Source organism: Xyrauchen texanus, chromosome 4 (assembly GCF_025860055.1).
Source record: "Xyrauchen texanus isolate HMW12.3.18 chromosome 4, RBS_HiC_50CHRs, whole genome shotgun sequence".
NCBI lineage: Eukaryota > Metazoa > Chordata > Actinopteri > Cypriniformes > Catostomidae > Xyrauchen > Xyrauchen texanus.
The window spans coordinates 44037164-44056438 of NC_068279.1; the positions used below are offsets into that span (position 1 = coordinate 44037164).

At 40.5% G+C, this 19275-nt stretch overlaps 1 protein-coding gene across 1 annotated transcript in view; it reads left to right on the forward strand.

The window, feature by feature from the left end:
- LOC127642520 (D(2)-like dopamine receptor) overlaps window positions 1–19275 on the forward strand; it is a 119605-nt gene that overhangs the window by 90160 nt on the left and 10170 nt on the right. The window contains exons 3-5 of the mRNA XM_052125154.1: window positions 8134–8243; window positions 13779–13915; window positions 15440–15639. Of these exons, the coding sequence (XP_051981114.1) occupies window positions 8134–8243; window positions 13779–13915; window positions 15440–15639 (447 nt within the window). The remainder of the gene's footprint in view (window positions 1–8133; window positions 8244–13778; window positions 13916–15439; window positions 15640–19275) is intronic.

A 19275-nucleotide genomic window follows, 5' to 3' on the forward strand; every position in this document is an offset into this window, starting at 1 on the left:
CTTCCACGTCTCTATCTTGCCTCGACACCGCCCCTTTCTACGGTTCGCGTTTGACAGCCAAGCATAACAGTACAAGGTCCTCCCCTTCGGCATGTCCCTGTCCCCTCACATCTTCACGAAAGACTGCTTCAGCACAGGCTCCAGACTCGAGTCCCTAGATGGGCATGGCGCAGAAGCACGCACCGTGTGTTTATCACCCCTGCCTGCTGCCAAATTCAAACCCTGGAGACCTTTGTTTTCTACGGACAGGAGCCTTTCCCCTTATCCCAGGAGATCCCACTAACTCAGCTCCCTGGATGACTCCTCCCTAGCCCTCTGGTCCGCGAATTCAGCGGAGGAATTTCCCGTCCTGAATCACTATGAATACTGAAACTACTCTGTACTGGTATAGGTGCTCCACAGGATGGGCCCCCATGTGGATTAATCCCCCTGTGTGTATTTTCTGCGGTACGGTCCCCTTGCGAGCAGACCCGCGTCTCCCTTGGGCAGTCCCCGCTACCCTCCGGTCGCCGTGTTTGTAGCAACTCCTCCCTCTCAGCAGGTAGGATCTTCCAAATGTGGACTGAAAATCCATGTGATGTATTCCGCCACTCTTTACCTCCCCCAGCCTGGGCAGGTGGTGATCTATGCAGGGTCTTTTCCCCCTGAAAGAATAGGAGTTGGAAAAGACTCTGCGAGAAACAGAGAGAAAAGGCGTGGCTGGCCCGGCTTGCTCCCATGCTTGGCATGTCACCTTGTTCCCCCCTTCAGGGTGTCAGGAACCAGAAGGTTATGACGATTTTATGGGGCTGTGCAGAAGGGTAAGTGCAGTTTGACATGGCCTGTCGGTTTGGCATGCAACTGCCTGCCCGCCCCTGCGTCAGCAGCGCACATACACGATTCAGCACATGGCGTGATTTAATATGGACCCCATAGTGTCGCTTCTTCGACACAACATTGAAGTGAGTGACAGACGGGGAACCTCTAGGTTAATATTGTAACCTCCATTCCCTGATGGAGGGAAGGAGACGTTGTGTCCTCCCGGCCACGATGCTAAACCGAGCCACTGTTCTGGCCGAACCTAATTCTCGGCTCCTCAGGTCAAAATCCTGAATTGACAGACGCATTTCCCTCCCTTTTGCACCCGTATGTCTGGGGACGGGACATGCAAATTCTGTCTGCCAATTTCTCATTGGCCTTTTCTCAAGTTCATAGATGCGCGAGGCTCTCAAGAGAGACCCCTAGTGTCGCAGGGAACAGAGGTTACAGTTTTTACACACCCTGTTCATTCATACACAAAACATTTTTATCAAAATATATGTAAATGTTTCTTTTTTCAATACTGTATTGTTGTATTTGTCCATAGAAATGATCTTTATTAGATCATAAATCAAACACCGTTCTTCCTTATGTTAATTAGGTGAAAAACTGTATAAAACATGCCTTCATAATCTTTAACGTCATGGTTACTGTTGTAACCTCAGTTCCTCGAGGGAAGAAGGAGACGTTGTGTCTAATGTGACACAAAGGGGTCTTCGTGGGATGCCAAATGTACCTCTGAACCTGAGAAAAGTCCAATGTCAAGTTGGAAGACATAATTTGCATGCCACACCCCGGAAATAGGGATATAAAGGGAAGCGGGGTAGCGAGTTCCAGTCAGGATTTTGCACTGCAGAGCCGAAAATAAGGTACGGCCGTTTATAGTGGTAGGTCTTGTGCTGTGGCAGGAGAGATACAACATCTCATTCCATCCCTCGGGGAACAGAGGTTACAACAGTAACCATGACGTTCCCCTTCTGTCACTCACTTGATGAAGTGACACAAGGGGGTCCCATATAAAAACGCCACGCACTGACCGTGTTACGTGAACTGTCGAGACTACTGCGTAGGCTGCTCGTAGTCCTCCCCAACGCCCCCAAAGGGATGTCACATACAGACCTTAGGTTCCCCGCACCCCTGAGTGGGGGAACAGGAGCTACATGACTAACATGAGAGCAAGCCCAGCCGCCGCGGCCTTCTCTCTCACTATGTCTCTCACATAGGACGGGAAGCGGCTGGGGCTATTCTTTCAGGGGGAAAAGACCCTGCGGAGGCCACATCCTGCCCAGTATAGGGGGATGAAACATGTGGCAAATACACCACGAGGGTTGTGAAGCCGTAAGCGGTGGTAGGTCCAGCCTAATGAGAGGGGACTCTACAAGCACGGCGACCGGGGCAGCGGGGCTGCCCAAGGGAAACGCGGGTCTGCCAACAGGGGGACCGTACTGCATGAAATACAACACAGGTAGTTTGCCTGAAAAGGGAACTAAGCCCGTGGAGCTCGACCCCAAGTACAGAGCACCTTTGACTTGTAGTGGGTCTGGACGTGAATTGCTCCACTGAATTCGCAGGCCAGAAGGCTATGGAGGAGAACATCCAGGGAGTGACACTTAGTGGCTAACCTGGGATAGAAGGTGCACTGGATCAACTTGGTGAAGGGCGCTGTGTGCAAGCGGAACGCCCCATCGGTTGTGCCGCATTACCTAGTTCTACCGGCTCGGACCTGACAAAACATGGGACGAGACTGACTCAAGACTCACTGATAAGGACGTTCAACGCCTGCTGTGTATTGCTCTTTTATGAGTGGGAACTCAAACTCTTTTAGAGGAGATAAACTCTTTTTAGGAGGAGAAACACTCTTTCAGGCAATGAAAACGCTGTCAAAGCACCCAGGGGCATAGACTGCATTGCGTGCAGATGCAGTCTGCACGCAATGCAGACTGCAGAGAACGCCAGCTGGAAAAGCGCCGTAGATCCAAAAGTAGTGCTTATCACCAGTAGAGGTGAGTGAAACAGTGGTGAACTCAGCTTGCTGTTGCACAACCGTTTGGCTCCAAAGAAAAATTCTGACTGGCACTCGCTGCCCCGCTTCTCTTTATACCCGTATATCCGGGACGGGGCATGCAAATTCTGTCTGCCAACTTGACATTGGCCTTTTCACAGGTTCAGGGGTACGTTTGGCATCCCAGGAAGACCCCTTTGTGTCACTTATTTCGGCACAACGTCGAGTGAGTGACAGAAGGGGAACTGGATTTTTATTTCATTAAACATTTTAAATCTGCTTGGCCACAATGGTCGTTTGGATGAATAAAAAAATATCTGAAAAATAGGCTGAAAAATATAGAGTTATTATTTTGGAGCCATATCGCCCCCACCCTAGTCACTTGATGGTGGAATGCAGCAGGGTTGGATGATTGCTTTGTGTCTCAGAAACCGTTACCACGCCCTTGAATTTCATGGGGATCAATTTCTTTAACAGAATTTCATTGGAAATTTTATAGGTCATATTTTGTCAGGTTTTGGTGAGCCCTTACCAAAAGATCCACTATCTTAAACACTAAAGTTCTATGTGATAGTGTATGATATGTAAATCTGCAATAAATTGATTAAAAATAACATTATTTAAGTCAAATTTCTGTTTTTCAACTGTATCCAACAATAAAAATCATACAAATGTGTCATATTTTTTACATCCTGATATCCATTTGTAAACTTCATTGCATTAAAAAGCAATGTTTAATTATTATCTAAACTTAATAAACAAAAAAGTAATATTTAGCTGTAGCCCAAATTTTGTGCACAACCTTGTTACCACACGATGTCCCACACATTGCAATGTAAATTTTTAGGCACTATTTGTACCCTATTCTTAGAAAATGCCTTGACATGGGGCTAACACCATTACAACATTTGCCTGAATTACAATTCTATAACCGATTACTTTTAATTTTGCTTAAATTAACTTAAATCGTGTGCTTGTGGAAAGCCCCCTCCCTCACACAAAGGCAGCATAAAGGCATTAAAGTGTATTCATGACATACAGCTCCTAAAAAGACCTACATTGGAGGCCAACAATTAAGATAGAAATAAAAATATATATATAAAATGGGATCAAAACTACACAGTGTTTTATGCAATACTTAGCATACTATACTTCAAACACAGTTCTCCTTGTAAATTAAGTACATTTTTACTTATTCATACTAAGAGCATAAGAGCACCACTGACAGCTTTTTGAATACACTCATGTGGAAAGTTGATGGCCATTTAAAGATAAATTAAGAGATACAGTTGAAGTCAGAAGTTTGCATACACCTTAGCCAAATACATTTAAACTCAGTTGTTCACAATTCCTGACATTTAATCATAGAAAACATTCCCTGTCAGTTTGGATCACTACTTAATTAAAATGTCAGAATAATAGTAGAGAGAATTATTTATTTCAGCTTTTATTTTTTTATCACATTCCCAGTAGACCAGAAGTTTACATACACTATGTTATTATTTAGTAGCCTTGCCTTAAAGAATTATTTAACTTGGGTCAAATATTTTGGGTAGCCTTCCACAAGCTTCTCACAATAAGAATTTTGGCACATTCTTCCAGACAGAACTGGTGTAACTGAGTCAGCATTGTAGGCCTCCTTGCTCGTACATGCTTTTTCAGTTCTGCCCACAAATCTTCTGTCGGATTGATGTCAGGGCTTTGTGATGGCCACTCCAATACCTTGACTTTGTTGTCCTTAAGCCATTTTGTCACAAATTTCGAGGTATGCTTGGAGACATTGTCCATTTGGAAGGCCCATTTTCAACCAAGCTTTATCTTCCTGGCTGATGTCTTGAGATGTTAAATAAATATTCCCACATAATTCCCCATGATGTCATCTATTTTGTGTACTGCACCAGTCCCTCCTGCAGCAAAGCACCCCCACATCATGATGCAGCCACCCCCATGCTTCACGGTTGGGATGGTGTTCTTCGGCTTACAAGCCTCACCCTTTTTCCTCCAAACATAACAATGGTCATTATGGCCAAACAGTTAAATTTGCATTTCATTTGACCGGAGGACATTTCTCTAACAAGATGTTTTCCCCATGTGCACTTGCAAACTGTAATCTGGCTTTTTTAAGGTGGTTTTGGAGCAGCGGCATCTTCCTTGCTGATCAGCCTTTCAGGTTATGTTGATATAGGACTTGTCTTACTGTGGATATAGATACTTGTCTTCCTGTTCTTCCAGCATCTTCACAAGGCCCTTTGCTGTTGTTCTGGGATTGATTTGCACTTTTCACATCAAACTACGTTCATCTCTAGTAGACAGAATGTGTCTCCTTCCTGAACGGTATGATGGTTGTGTGGTCCCATGGTGTTTATACTAGTGTTGGTGTTTTCGATTTGTACATTCTGTTTAGTTTAAAATTATGGGTGAAATACATTTAATGTAATTAAATGCATTTCATGTGTTTAATACATTTAATAAATGGTAATATTATAACATTTAATAATGTCCATAAAATTAAATACAACAACATAAAATAGAAACAGAAAAGATCAGATACCATTAAAAAAATTTATATACTACACTTAATACTTTTCAGTATTCCTGCTGTGTCGATGTAGGTGTAGCCTACATCCCTAAGTCAAGATCAAACTCACCTTGGGCTGACATTTTGTTCTTTTCACATTATATTTAGTATGGATAATAGGTGAATAAAGACTCCTCCCCTCACTTGTGTTCTTTGTTGTATTTTTGACTTTTTTGCCATTGAAATAGCAAGTGCTTTACAGGTAACACACAGAGGTTGCGCTACAAATATGTGAAAGATTGAGTTGTACAATTTCCATCATGGTCTATTCCATCCGTCTTATTAGTTTAAATGTCCCTGATACATAGTAAATTAGAATTGTCTTGATATAGTCAACATTTTGAGTTTGCATGACTTTGCATAAGCGTGAGTCTGATTATTAAATGGAACATGTGTTCCATATAATAATTTGCAGAGTTGGGGAACATACTTTTTAAAGTGTACTTAGGTTATTGATATCTCTGGATAAGAGCAGCAGAGCACATCTGGCGAATGGCGATCTCTTTCCCCCACACAAATACAGCACGGGTGTGTGGGTGAGAGAGTTTAAAAAAAAAAAAAAAAAGAGTTCACTTTGCTGCTCTCAGCCAGAATATTCACACGTAAGGACATATACACATAAAAACTGATGTGCAGTATCAAATACACAGAATGTATGATAGTTCTAACTGTAGAGAGGACATCAATATGAAGGCAAAGCCAAATGTCAGGCATTTAGTGGAAATGTTTAAATCCCGGCCAGACACTTTGTTTAGGTCTGAAAAAGAGGACATTTCTGGGGAAAAGAGGACGTATGGTCTAAGTTACATTATTTTTTTGTTTGTTTGTTTGTTTTTCATTGCATCACAAATGCCATGGACTCAGTCGGACAAAATACCAAGTCCGAAAGGCTAGAGTACGAGTCAAGTCCGAGTAAAAATGCATCCGATTCAGTGACAAGTCCAAGTCCATTCAAATTGGACTCGTGATTCGTTCTTGAGTCCGAACTGGAGTGCCACAATTCTAGTTTATACTTGCATACTATTGTTTGTACAGATGAATGTGGTATCTTCAGTCATTTGTAAATTGCTCCCAAGGTTGAACCAGACTTGTGGAGATCCACAGTTTATTTCTGAGGTCTTGGCTGATTCTTTTGATTTCCCCATGATATCAAGCAAAATACATCCACAGGTACACCTCCAATTCATTACACCTACTATCAGAAGCTTATTGGCTAACTGTCTAACAGCTTGACATTATTTTTTGGAATTTTCCAAGCTGCTTAAAGGCACAGTTAACTTTGTGTATGTAAATTTCTGAACCACTGGATTTGTGATATAGTCAATTAAAAGTGAAACAATCTGTCTGAAAACAATTGTTGGAAATATTACTTGTGTCATGCACAAAGTAGACATCCTAAATGACTTGCCAAAACTATCATTTGCTAATATTAAATCTGTGGAGTGATTAAAAAAATTTGTTTTAATGACTTCAACCTCAGTGTAAATGTAAACTGACTTCAACTGTAAATAGTAACTAAAGCTAAACAACTATAACATAATGCATTTTGACAACGTTTTCATAAATAATTAAAGAAATGTAAACAAGTATACAGTATAAGGAATCTTTTTAATGTAATTCATATTATAATGCATTATATAAAAAACATTTAGTTAAATTACAGGGAGTGAAAGAAGCATATGCTAATGTGTTATCTAATACAGTTTCATTCATTCAAATCAAAATGGGCTTATGATGGAGTAAATAGTCTTTCATAAAACATTAATAAGGCATGAATATATACCCAACCTCTCAAGTGCTGTTAGTCCTGTTACACTTTTTTGAGTGATTATTTAATCCCTTGCATTGTATATGTGCAAACTTGAATATTTCATAAAAACGGTGCACATATATCGTCACACTGATTGTGTGTATTGATGGCTTATTAATAGGGCTTAAAAAAAGGCATTGAGATTTCAAATGTGGGATATCCATTACATAATATACAAACGAACTGCATTCTTCAATCATGAATGACTTTATTTAAAAATATTCCAAGTCATAAAGCCATGTGGTCTCTTACAGACAAACGATTTTCCAATATGCACCACTAGCTATCCACCACCTTATTCATGCCAGCACCATCTTTGTATTTTAATGGGAATGACAACGAGGCTGTAAGGGATAAGTGAACACATGAGTGATGTTCAATAAAGGTTGCATCTTTTGTATGAGCCAAATCACACAATATCTTTTGATTTTGCCATTTTGTATCAATTATTATAAATTCTTATGAGACTATGTTGCTCATCCTTATTTGCTTTTTTGCCAAATCAGTCATACAGCCTGACCCACATGACAAGACTGCAACACATTGCAAGAGTGCTTATCAGGAAATATAATTTGTTCTGAGAAACATATATTTCTTTATCAGCAATAATAGCACTGTAAATTATACTGTACGTTACAGAAAAGTATCATTAATTGATATTCAAGATTTAAAATGTCATTATCTGGTGAACAGGGTCACATCATTGTTGAAAAATTTTCTTGTGCTATAAACTTATATACTCCATATTCCAGAACAACATTTGTATTCATGTATGAGGTTTTTCCAATGCACTCCATATCCTTCATTATTAAAAATTACTGTATTTATATTGGCCAGGTTTTAAAGTTTAATTAGCATTGTTCTTGATGTTGTCAACAACAAATAATTGAACTTGCCATTTCAAAACTGTGTGTGTGTACGTGCGTGTGTTTTTGTATATTGCAGGTGGTGGGAGAGTGGCGTTTCAGTAAAATCCACTGTGACATCTTTGTCACACTGGACGTCATGATGTGCACAGCCAGTATTCTTAATCTGTGTGCTATTAGTATCGACAGGTAGGTTCTCCTATCAGTTCAAAGAAAATAGAATTATGATTCTTCTAAATGACAGGAATGCTACAGATCAATTACATATCATCCAGCAGATGGTGAGGTATTTGAATTTTATAGATTTATCATATCTCTGCCAGTCTTAAGATGTTTTTCAATCCAATCAGTTGAGTTGAATTGTTAAAAATCATGCTGGAACTTAGATATATTTAAAAAAGTAATTTACCACAACGTGTGTCACGCCTCCCTTTGGCTCTCTACCTCCCTCAGTGTTCTACTCCTCTTCACCCGATTTCTAATTCACCACATCTGCACTCAATCAGCTCAATCATCAAGGGTTGCATAAATAAGCCACTTTCACTGTCAATTATCACACCTAATAATTGGCCTTGATATTCTGGCCCTGAGTGACCCACCAAACCCTGCACAACATCATAACACACCGGCTTGTTTATATCATTTAACGGCTCAATTTCAAAATTTTGAATTGGAAAAAAATAAATTTCTATTGACTGCTAGTCATGACAACAGGCCCCACCAGTGAACAAATTGTCATAACTTTAAACATTTAAAACCACTGAATTATTATTTATTTTTTTTTGTTGGAGAAAACAAGAAAAATAAGCACTTTATAGTTCAGACAAATAACATGTCCGAAAGGTTTCTCAACATACAGATGTTTGGTTAAAATTTACATGAAAGTGCAAGGGGAGAGTGTGTTTTTTAGGTGCTGTGACAAATCAGCAAATAGATCTTAATCACCTTTCAACTTTTTTCCAGAAGTGCAAATAAACTATTGCCTTAGTTAATAGGAGGTTGTGGAAACAACAAGTATAATAATAATATATTTTATATATATATATATGTGTGTGTGTGTGTGTGTGTGTGTGTGTGTGTGTGTGCATATAGCTATATAAGATCATAAAATGTTTAAAATAGATAAAGAAAGTGTCACACAGCAGGACAATAATGACTGCTTAAAATTTCATGTCATTTAAAAAACAAAAACAAAGTTGGCCAGAATACGTACCAATATAAATATATGTTAAATAAAAGAAACTTGCCTCTTAAAGTGTAGTTCTTTGCACATATTATGCAGATTAATTGCTTATATTTTCACTCTATTTGAGTTTGTTGCATCTTTATATCTTCAGTGTTTTAATTAATTCCCCTAGATTATTCTTGAGAATAGGCCCTATACTTTAACAAACGCTGTTATTGCTATCCTTTAAAAAAAGTAAGCTTCAAAGACTCAAATAGCTACAAAGTAATATTTATCATGACTTATTTTCTGCCTGTTTATCAGGCAGGAGCATTATTCAGTAAGCCGCTTTTCAGCTCCCAGAAAGGCTTTGCGGTATTAATTAATTATGCAACTGTCTATGTACTGCTCATAGCTTTACTGTTTGCTGATATAATTTACACTGCTGTTATTCTATTTGTTCAGTAACTTTCTTATATAGTTCAGTAACAGTTATTTCTCATTTTGTACTTAATATGTTGTTTTTGGTTGTCACCATTATTGTGATTTGTATGTCAAATAATAAAGTGCACACGAGGTAGTTGAAACACTCAAATATGAGTACGAATATGAGCTCCAATGTATAAGCAGTTTAAAAATAAAAGCCATTGTAGTGGCTTGTCAGCAGGCTGGCCCAAATCACCCATTGGCCCACCGGGAAAACCTGGTGCTTCCGATTCGCCAGTCTGCCCCTGCCTAGACCGCAGGGCTGGTGTCCAAAAATTCAATTGGGATTTTGCGATTTTCTAGCACCGCAACTAGTCTAAATGTCAGTAAAATGTCCCAAAATAAGGGAAATTTTGTCATAAATTACACATATTTTTTCATGAATTTCTTGTGTTTGTTTGAGATGTTTTAATGAACAACCTGGTCCATCTTTTCAATACAATAACAGATGATTGTGAAAAAAATAAAAAATAAAAAATAAATCACCCAAAAGTCTAATAAAGGTAGTTCAGGGAACACTTTAAAACAAGGTTATGTTCGTTTACATTATTTAAAGCATTAGGTATCATGAACAAACATTAAACAACGGCTGAAACAACATACGTTTTTCATAATTTGTTCATATTTGTTAATGTTAGTAAATAAAAATACAATTGTTTATTCCTAGTTCATGTTAGTTCATAGTGCATTAACTAATGTTAACTAATACAACTTTTAATTTTAAAAAAGGGTTCAAATATGGTGAAATATATACTTAAAGGGATATTTCACCCAAAAATGAAAATTCTCTCATTATTTACTCACCCTCATAATATATAGGTGTGAATGACTTTCTTTCTTCAAAAGAAAACATTTGAAAAAAATTAGAAACATATCTTAACTCAGTCAGTAGGTCCTTAAATGCAAGTGGATATTGATTCAACTTTTGAAGCTCCAAATAGAACAGATAGTCAGCATAAACATCATCCATACGAGTCCAGCTGTCTTCTAAAAGGGATATGATCACTTTTGGTGCAAAAAAGATAAATATTTAAGTACTCTGTTTGTCTAGACAGGTTTTTATAGTGCTAATGAATTCCCATTGGACATCTTAAGTTGTTTCTCAACAATACCTACCTCTACTGGTGATAAGCACTGCTGTTGGATCTACGGTGTGTTGCCAGCTGGCTATCTCTCTCTGCACGCTATGCAGTCCATGCCCCTAGGTGCATCAACAGTGCTTTCATTGCCTGAAAGAGTGTTTCTCCTCCTAAATGAGCTTATTTCCTCTAAAAGAGTTTGAGTTCCCACTTGTGTCCCAAGAACGCCGCCACCTGTTGGGACCGGTACTCCCCTCCAGAGCCTGTAGAATGACGTCATCACTGACCTCGAAAGTCTACAGCGCCACCAGACAGGTCATCTCCGCCCTGCATGTCATGGCTCTCCTGCAAGTTCACCAAGCCAAGGCACTCAAAGATCTGCACCTGGGTAGTTCCGACCCCGACGTGCTGCAAGAAATGCACTCTGCCGCCGACCTCTCTCTCAGAGCCACACGGGCAGGCGATGGCCACCCTCATGGTCCAGGAGCCTCCTCTCTGGCTGAACATGGTCGAGATGCATGACGTTGACAAGGCACACTTTTTCAATGCCCCCGTCTCCCAGCTTGGCCTCTTCAGCAACACCATCGACGACTTCGCCCAGCAGTTTTTGGCGAAGTAGCGGATGGCACATCTTGCCGCGGCGCCACCAAACCACCCCCCTGCTCGCCGAGGGCTGCGGCTATACAACAGGTAAACAACTCCCCTGCAGCTAAACAACAGGTAGCTCCGCCTCAACCCGGGCCCAGCTCTCAGCACCAGTGTCGAGCACCTCACAGGCGGCGTACACCCCCCCATCTCCAGGACCACTTCCAGGACCAGGAAAGCTCCGAAGCGCTCCTGAGACGGGTGACCCAGGTAGTCAAACATTCGCTCCAGATCTGGTACCAAGACCACTCCGTCCCCCGGTGGAGGGCCGGGAGGAGAAACCTTGTTTCATTTGCCACACCACCTTCGGGCTGCGGCACCCACATTCTCAATAAAGAGTGATTTCCTCACACCCTGGGTCATCCAGCCCCTAAACTCTACAGTCCTGGCTCCCCAGACGCAGCTCTCTTACCTATGGACCTGCGACTGCTCTGCCCTGGCAGGCCAGCACTGACGAGTTTCAAAGACACCTCTCTGGGAACTCTTCCTTAGTCTCTAACCCTCCCCCTGCCAGGTGCGCGGAGGGAGGTAAGTGCTTTGAGTCTTTTCTCAGCACCCAAGCATAGGGACGCTCTTTTGCCTCCCTACGCGCCATTACCTGCTCCCCACCGCGAAGCCCCGCCCGGTACATCAAAAGTGATCGTCCTGTTAGTGCCCCTCTCGTGGAGTTCGGACGCGTAGCTTTTGCTGCCCAACCCATCGCGCTGGTTGAGCTCAAGGCCCTCTCCCTGAAGATGGCCCTGCTGATCGCGTTAGCCTCCATCAAGAGGGTTGGGGACCTGCAAGCGTTCTCTGTCAGCAACACCTGCCTGGAGTTCGGTCCGGCACATTGTCACGTTATCCTAAGGCCGCGACCGGGCTACGTGCCCAAGGTTCCTACGACCCCCTTCAGGGACCAGGTTGTGAACCTGTAAGCAAGCTGCCACAGGAGGAGGCAGACCCAGCCTTCTCGTTGCTGTGTCCGGTACGTGCTTTGCGTATCTATTTGGACCGCACGCAGAGCTCTAGATGTTCTGAGCAGCTCTTTATCTGCTTCGGCGGATGGCGGAAAGGGAACGTGGTCTCCAAACAGGATCGTTGACGCTATCTCTCCTACCAGACACAGGCCGTGCCCGCCCCCTTGCAGGTTCGAGCACACTCGACGAGAAGTGTGGCATCCTCTTTGGCACTGGCCAACAGCACCTCACTAGCAGACATTTGCAGAGCAGCGGGCTGGGCAACACCCAATACCTTTGCCAGATTCTACAATCTCCGGGTTGAGTCGGTCTCGTCACGTGTTTTGTCAGGTCCGAGCCGGTAGAACTCGGTAAAGCGGCACAACTGATCGGGTGATCCGCTTGCACACAGCACCCTTCACCAAGTTGATCCAGTTCGCGTTCTATCCTAGGTTAGCCACTAAGCGTCGCACCCTGGATGTTGTCCTCTCTAGCCTTCTGGCCTGCAAATTCAGTGGAGCAATTCGAGTCCAGACCCACTACGAGTCACAGGTGCTCTGTACTGGGGTCGGGCTCCACGGGCTTAGTTCCCTTCTCAGGCAAACTCCCCGTGATGTATTTCCCACGGTATGGTCCCCCTGTCAGTGGACCCACGTTTCCCTTGGGCAGCCCCGCTCTAGACCTACCACTGTAAACAGCCGTACCTTATTTTCGGCTCCTCAGTGTAAAATCCTGACTGACACTTTCTTCCCCGCTTCCTTTTATACCCGTATGTCTGGGGCGGGGCATGCAAATTCTGTCTTCCAACTTGACATTGGCCTTTTCTCAAGCTCAGAGGTACGTTTGGCATCCCAGGAAGACCCCTTGCGTCACTTCATTCGACACACCGTCTCCTTCCCTCCCTCGGGGAACGGAGGTTACAACAGTAACCATGATGATCTTTTGTGTGAAGAAAGAAATTAATATGGGTTTGGAACAACCTGAGGGTGAGAACATTATAACACAATGCTTTTAATGAATGGCTTCAATAAAAATCTAGTTGTTACTACCTGAATTTTTCAGGAGTGAATTTGTGGTAGTCACTCCTGTAAAAATCAATACTGTATTATGTGTGAACTGAACAGGATTAAGCACTCAGAAAACGAGTGACAACCGTATTTAACAGTGTGTACGTGGTTAGGGAGTATAAAAGCTTTTGGTGGAATAGGAAGATCCTGAAGCTATGGAAATGATAATGGTAATGGTGGTGATTATGTTTAGGTTGTATTACAATTACTAAAGCAAGGGAGATGATGGCACAATAAATTCTTTGATGTTGCAAAACAGCTGGTCTGGTGTTGCTATCATTGTTACGTTCTCTGTTTGTCTGGCTTAATGCAAAACTTCATCCCTTCCCTCTGGGCTGCTCTTGCAGGTACACAGCTGTTGCCATGCCGATGTTGTACAACGCACGCTACAGCTCCAAGAGACGAGTCACTGTAATGATCTCGGTGGTTTGGGTGCTTTCGTTCACCATTTCCTGCCCCCTGCTGTTTGGGTTAAATAACACAGGTAATAAAATAAAAAAAAATTTGCTCTCACCTGCCAGTGGATATAGATCTTTCATTGTGTATGTATGACTGTCTTTCGTGGATCACAAATGGAGCCATTTCACAGGCCTTCACTGGGTTTATTCACCATATACACTAATGATGTGAATAGTGACTCTGGGTCTGTCAAGCTCCAAAAAGGACAAAACAATATTATAAAACCACGGTAAAAGCAATTGATACAATCAATGCTTTTTATTTAAAAGTCTTCTGAAGCCATACAATCACTTTGTGTGATGAACAGAATGAAATAGTCATTCACTCTCAATTAAAATCAAATCATTGATAAACTCTGTAAACAGCACTGAAATCAAATATGGGTTGAAAACAAACCTTATTGGTTCTGTGACATGACGTCATGACTTTTAGTCACAACACACAATGAGAAGTTTGAGAAGATTTTGTATATAGTGCATGAATCATATGGATTACTGTTATGGTGTTTTTTTTAAACATGCATGAACATTCTTCAAAATGCCTTATTTTGTGTTCCATAGAAGAAAAAAAAGAATGATGGCAGTTTCTATGAAGCCGATATTTGAAATGCATTGTAAAGGCATTATAAATGCATTATAATGTATTTGTAATTTCTTATATGTAACTATGTATGTAACCACAGTTGTAAAGCATTATAATGCTTACCTATTTACAGTTCGACCTAATATAATGCATTATAACATGACTAACATCAAATTGTATCTGTAGAAGTTATAAAGTATTATATATATTTCTATTATATACACTACATATAATAGGTATGCTGTATGTTAAGTGACTAAATCAAAGTCTTTTTATTAATATCAACAAGATGTTTTTACGTGGTTATATGACATTATAAGACATAACATGTTTTAACCTTGTAGCTTTACAAGTGTATTTCTTTACTTCTCAAAACTTACATTGTGAATGAATGTTCCTTTTGTATTCTGTGCAATTTTCTATAAATTCCATTGTATAAGCTTGACTTGCAATGCATTTTGTTACAAGTTTATGTTGTGGCATATTATACTCTCTATATATTACATTAAAATGTCTGAGGATAAAATGTGTTTATGGATCTTTAATGTGTTATAATGCATCATACTTTTTAGGTAAGCATTATTATGTATTTGATGTAGTTATAATTATTTATCAAAAGTTATAACATATTATAAGATGTGTTATGAGATATTATGAAAGCATTGCAATGCCTTTACAATGCATTATAAAAAATGGGCTTCATAGAAAGTGTTACTAAAATAACATACATGTTTGGAACAACATAATGGTGTGCAAATAATGACATTTTCATTTTTGGGTGAACAGATTCACCCAACACTGTTGTGATCATGTTATCAATTTTTCAGTATGTTTATTATCTAATTATAATCTTATGCTAATTTGCAATTGTTATGGGAAATGTGCTATACAGATATTTGCCAGTGCCTCACTGAACTAATTAGTTTGCAACTATTATTTATTGTGCACCATCTTTCTCAAACCTCAGCTACACGTGACGATGCTGTGTGTGAGATCGCCAACCCCGCTTTTGTGGTCTACTCCTCCATCATGTCTTTCTATGTGCCCTTCATCGTCACCCTCCTCGTCTACGTACAAATATATGTGGTTCTCCGGAAGCGGCGGAAACGGGTCAGCACTAAGCGAAGCTGCCAGAGGACAGATGCCGATGCTCTGCCCCCTCTCAAGGTGATACATGTCACGGGAGGAGTTAGCCTCTGGGAAAATACCTTCTGGACTATGTGGGAGTGTGTGTGTGTGTGGGGGGGGGGGGGTATATTGGAAAATATGGGAAGCAGCTGATGATGTTAATTATAGAATTTCTGGGCATATAGGGCTCGAGTGTAGCTAACAATGACCCCAAAACCTTTGCTGGCCCCTGCATCTTCGAGCCATGGGTGCCTCATTTCCAAGTGTTTTTACAACAGCAGTTTTCTCACTATTTACTCACACTCATGCCGTTCCAAAAATGTATGACTTCCATTCCTCTGCAGATAACAAAATATGGTGGGCAGAATGTTGGCCATAAGCCTTATTTATACAGTAGAAGAAGCTAAACTTAATTCTCCTGATCAAATTAAAGCACCCTAGGTGAATGAAGCCTGTGGTTATACTTCATACGTTGTCGTTTTACAAGTACCGTATTTTCGAGAAGAAATCTCACCTAAATATAATTCATACCTGGTCAAAATTCCGTTATTGAGAGAAAAACACAGATAAAGCCCCATTCACACCACAAACAACATTTTTGCATATTTACGCTAGTCTCTGTAACAAGTCACAAGTGGCCATTCCTACTGATGTCATGCTAACATTATTGGTGGACCGCACATCTGGCCACAGTAGCTTTTAAAAAAATAATCACAGATGATACTGCCTGTAAACTAGATATTATTATAATTTGACAATGGATCAGTTCTCTTGCCGCTAAAAGTGAAAATTTTGCTGGGGAGAGAGTTTTATTTAACCCGTAGCAGTGCTCGTTGCATAATTTCATTAACAAGATGAACGATCTATTAAAATGTTAACCAAACTCACTCAGAATGACATCAGTATCTGACACTGTTTTCCATGCATATGGTTCCCCTTCTGTCACTCACTCGACGTTGTGTCCATGAGAGCCTCACGTACCTCTGAATTTGAGAAAAGGTCAATGAGAAATTGGCAGACAGAATTTTCATGTCGCGACCCCGGACATACAATCAGGTCCATAAATATTGGGACATCGACACAATTCTAATCTTTTTGGCTCTATACACCACCACAATAGATTTTAAATGAAATGAACAAGATGTGCTTTAACTGCAGACTTTCAGCTTTAATTTGAGGGTATTTACATCCAAATCAGGTGAACGTGTAGGAATTGCAACAGTTTGTATATGTGCCTCCCACTTTTTAAGGGACCAAAAGTAATGGGACAATTGGATGCTGAGCTGTTCTATGGCCAGGTGTGTGTTATTCCCTCATTATCCCATTTACAAGGAGCAGATAAAAGGTCCAGAGTTCATTTCAAGTGTGCTATTTGCATTTGGAATCTGTTGCTGTCAACTCTCAATATGAGATCCAAAGAGCTGTCACTATCAGTGAAGCAAGCCATCATTAGGCTGAAAAATCAAAACAAACCCATCAGAGAGATAGCAAAAACATTAGGTGTGGCCAAATCAACTGTTTGGAACATTCTTAAAAAGAAACTTCCTTTTATATGGGTATAAAAGGAAGTGGGCGTTCGTCTGTAAGTCAGATTTTTTCTTCGGAGCCGAGCGGTTGTGCAGAAGCAAGCGGAGTCTCACTACTGTTCCACTCACCTCTGTTAGCGAAGCACTGCTGTTGGATCTACATTGCATCACCAGCGGCTTTCTCCTTCTCTGCATGCTGTGCAGTCCACCCCCTGGGCACTTCGACAGCGCTTCACTCTAAAAGAGTTTACACAAAGAGCAATACACAGCAGGTGTTGAAGGTCCTTTTCAGGACCCGTCTTTTTAAAGATGCCTTTCCGCCTCTGTGTAGTTCCTGAATGCGGTCGCTTCCCTTCATACCCGTATGTCCGTTGGCGGGAAATGCAAATTCTGTCTGCCAATTTCTCATTGGCCTATTCTCAAGTTTAGAGGTACGTGAGGCTCTCAAGGAAGACCCCTTGTGTCACTACATTTGACACAACGTCTCGTTCCCCCATCAGTTAATGGAGGTTTCAACGGTAACCATGACTTTACAGACAAATGATATAGAACAGTTAAATCACTCACTGCATTATAACTTCTCTGTCTTGCCTGCACTCCACTCCAGTCTCTCATAGGAGACAGGTGACATAAGCTCCACCGTCTTCACTCTCATTGATCATCGCCCCGAATTTTGATCGTCATTTGCATAAAGTCTAACTTTTCTCAACTTTGTTGTGTCACTCGCCATATCCACATCTTGTCGCCAATGGTCACTGTCGCTCCTGTCGCCAGAAGTCGCTGTGCTCTCATTGAAATGAATGGCTCATTGTGTCCCGTTTCAGAAAAGCAGGTAGGTAGGCAGCTTTTAGTCTATGAGTAAAACAGCATGCCTGTTGTATCCTATTCTTTCATTAACTAGCTATTGTCTATCTGTGGCTTTAGTTGCAACCCCCTTTGCTATATGCACTAATTATCCGGTTCATTGACTAAACGTTTTTACTACGAGTGTGATGAAACATCATTTTGTGGGTATGTAAGGAGTTGCGTTTGACAGCATATTTTTAGAACAATAATGTTATGATGGACAAAATATTTAAACTGGTTGCATAAAGTAATTTGTAAAGGCAAAGTACTCTGAATATGGAATGACTGATGTTTTAATCTATTTGTGTGTAAGCATATGTGGTTTGGTGATTTACATAATTTAGAAATTTTTTATAAATTATGTAAATAAGACACTTCGGACTGTAAGTCACAGGACAGTTCAGATGATGAGAAATACATTCTTAACTCTGGAACAAATGTTGGTATGTTTAGAAAAAAAAAAAAAAGAGCATCTTGTCCACACCTTCTGTACAAGTGAATTAAAACAATCATTAATTCTTCTCAACTAGTCTAGTTCTCTTAGGTCAAGAATTTCAGGGATGTGTGCGGAATTTGGGGAATATCACCAAACACACACCTTGCTATTAGAACAAAAGTGTCAGTGCATTTCACCAACATTGTTAGGCAGCTAGATGCCTATTTGCCCAGTAAGTGTAAATTAGCCTTAAGTCACCATTTACTTTCATTGTTTTAATCAAAAGTGCTCTGAAAGTGAATGGTGACTGAGGCTAATTAGAAGATATTTTGGTTTGGAACAACATGAGGATGATTTTCATGCATTTTCATTTTTGGATGAACTACCCTATTTATCATTATTGAAGGTCAAGTCAATGTTTTGTTCTGCAACAAATTACACACAGTCATACCTCAAACGTTAATTTTAAAACTTAACAAGGACTATACAAGGTAATACAACTTATTATTATACAACTTAAATTATACAACTTAATTATACAACTTAATACTATTATACAACTATTATACTATTACTATTATACAACTTAAAAACCTAACAAGGACTATAACTACCACAAGGATGTTTACATGACGAATCGTACAGCTGTTGTAGTAATGCAGCAATCTGATAGCAGCTTCTGTTTTTAAAAAACAAATCGACTTGAAAGAGCAACACGTGAAAGTCTCTTCAAGTAAAGTTAAACGCTAACTTTATTTTACACATAAATGGGAATTGCTATTCTATAAACCTATTGAAGTTACCAGAGGGAAGCCAATGGCCAATAACCTTTCGGTATGTAAATTAAAAATGTAAAATAACAGCATT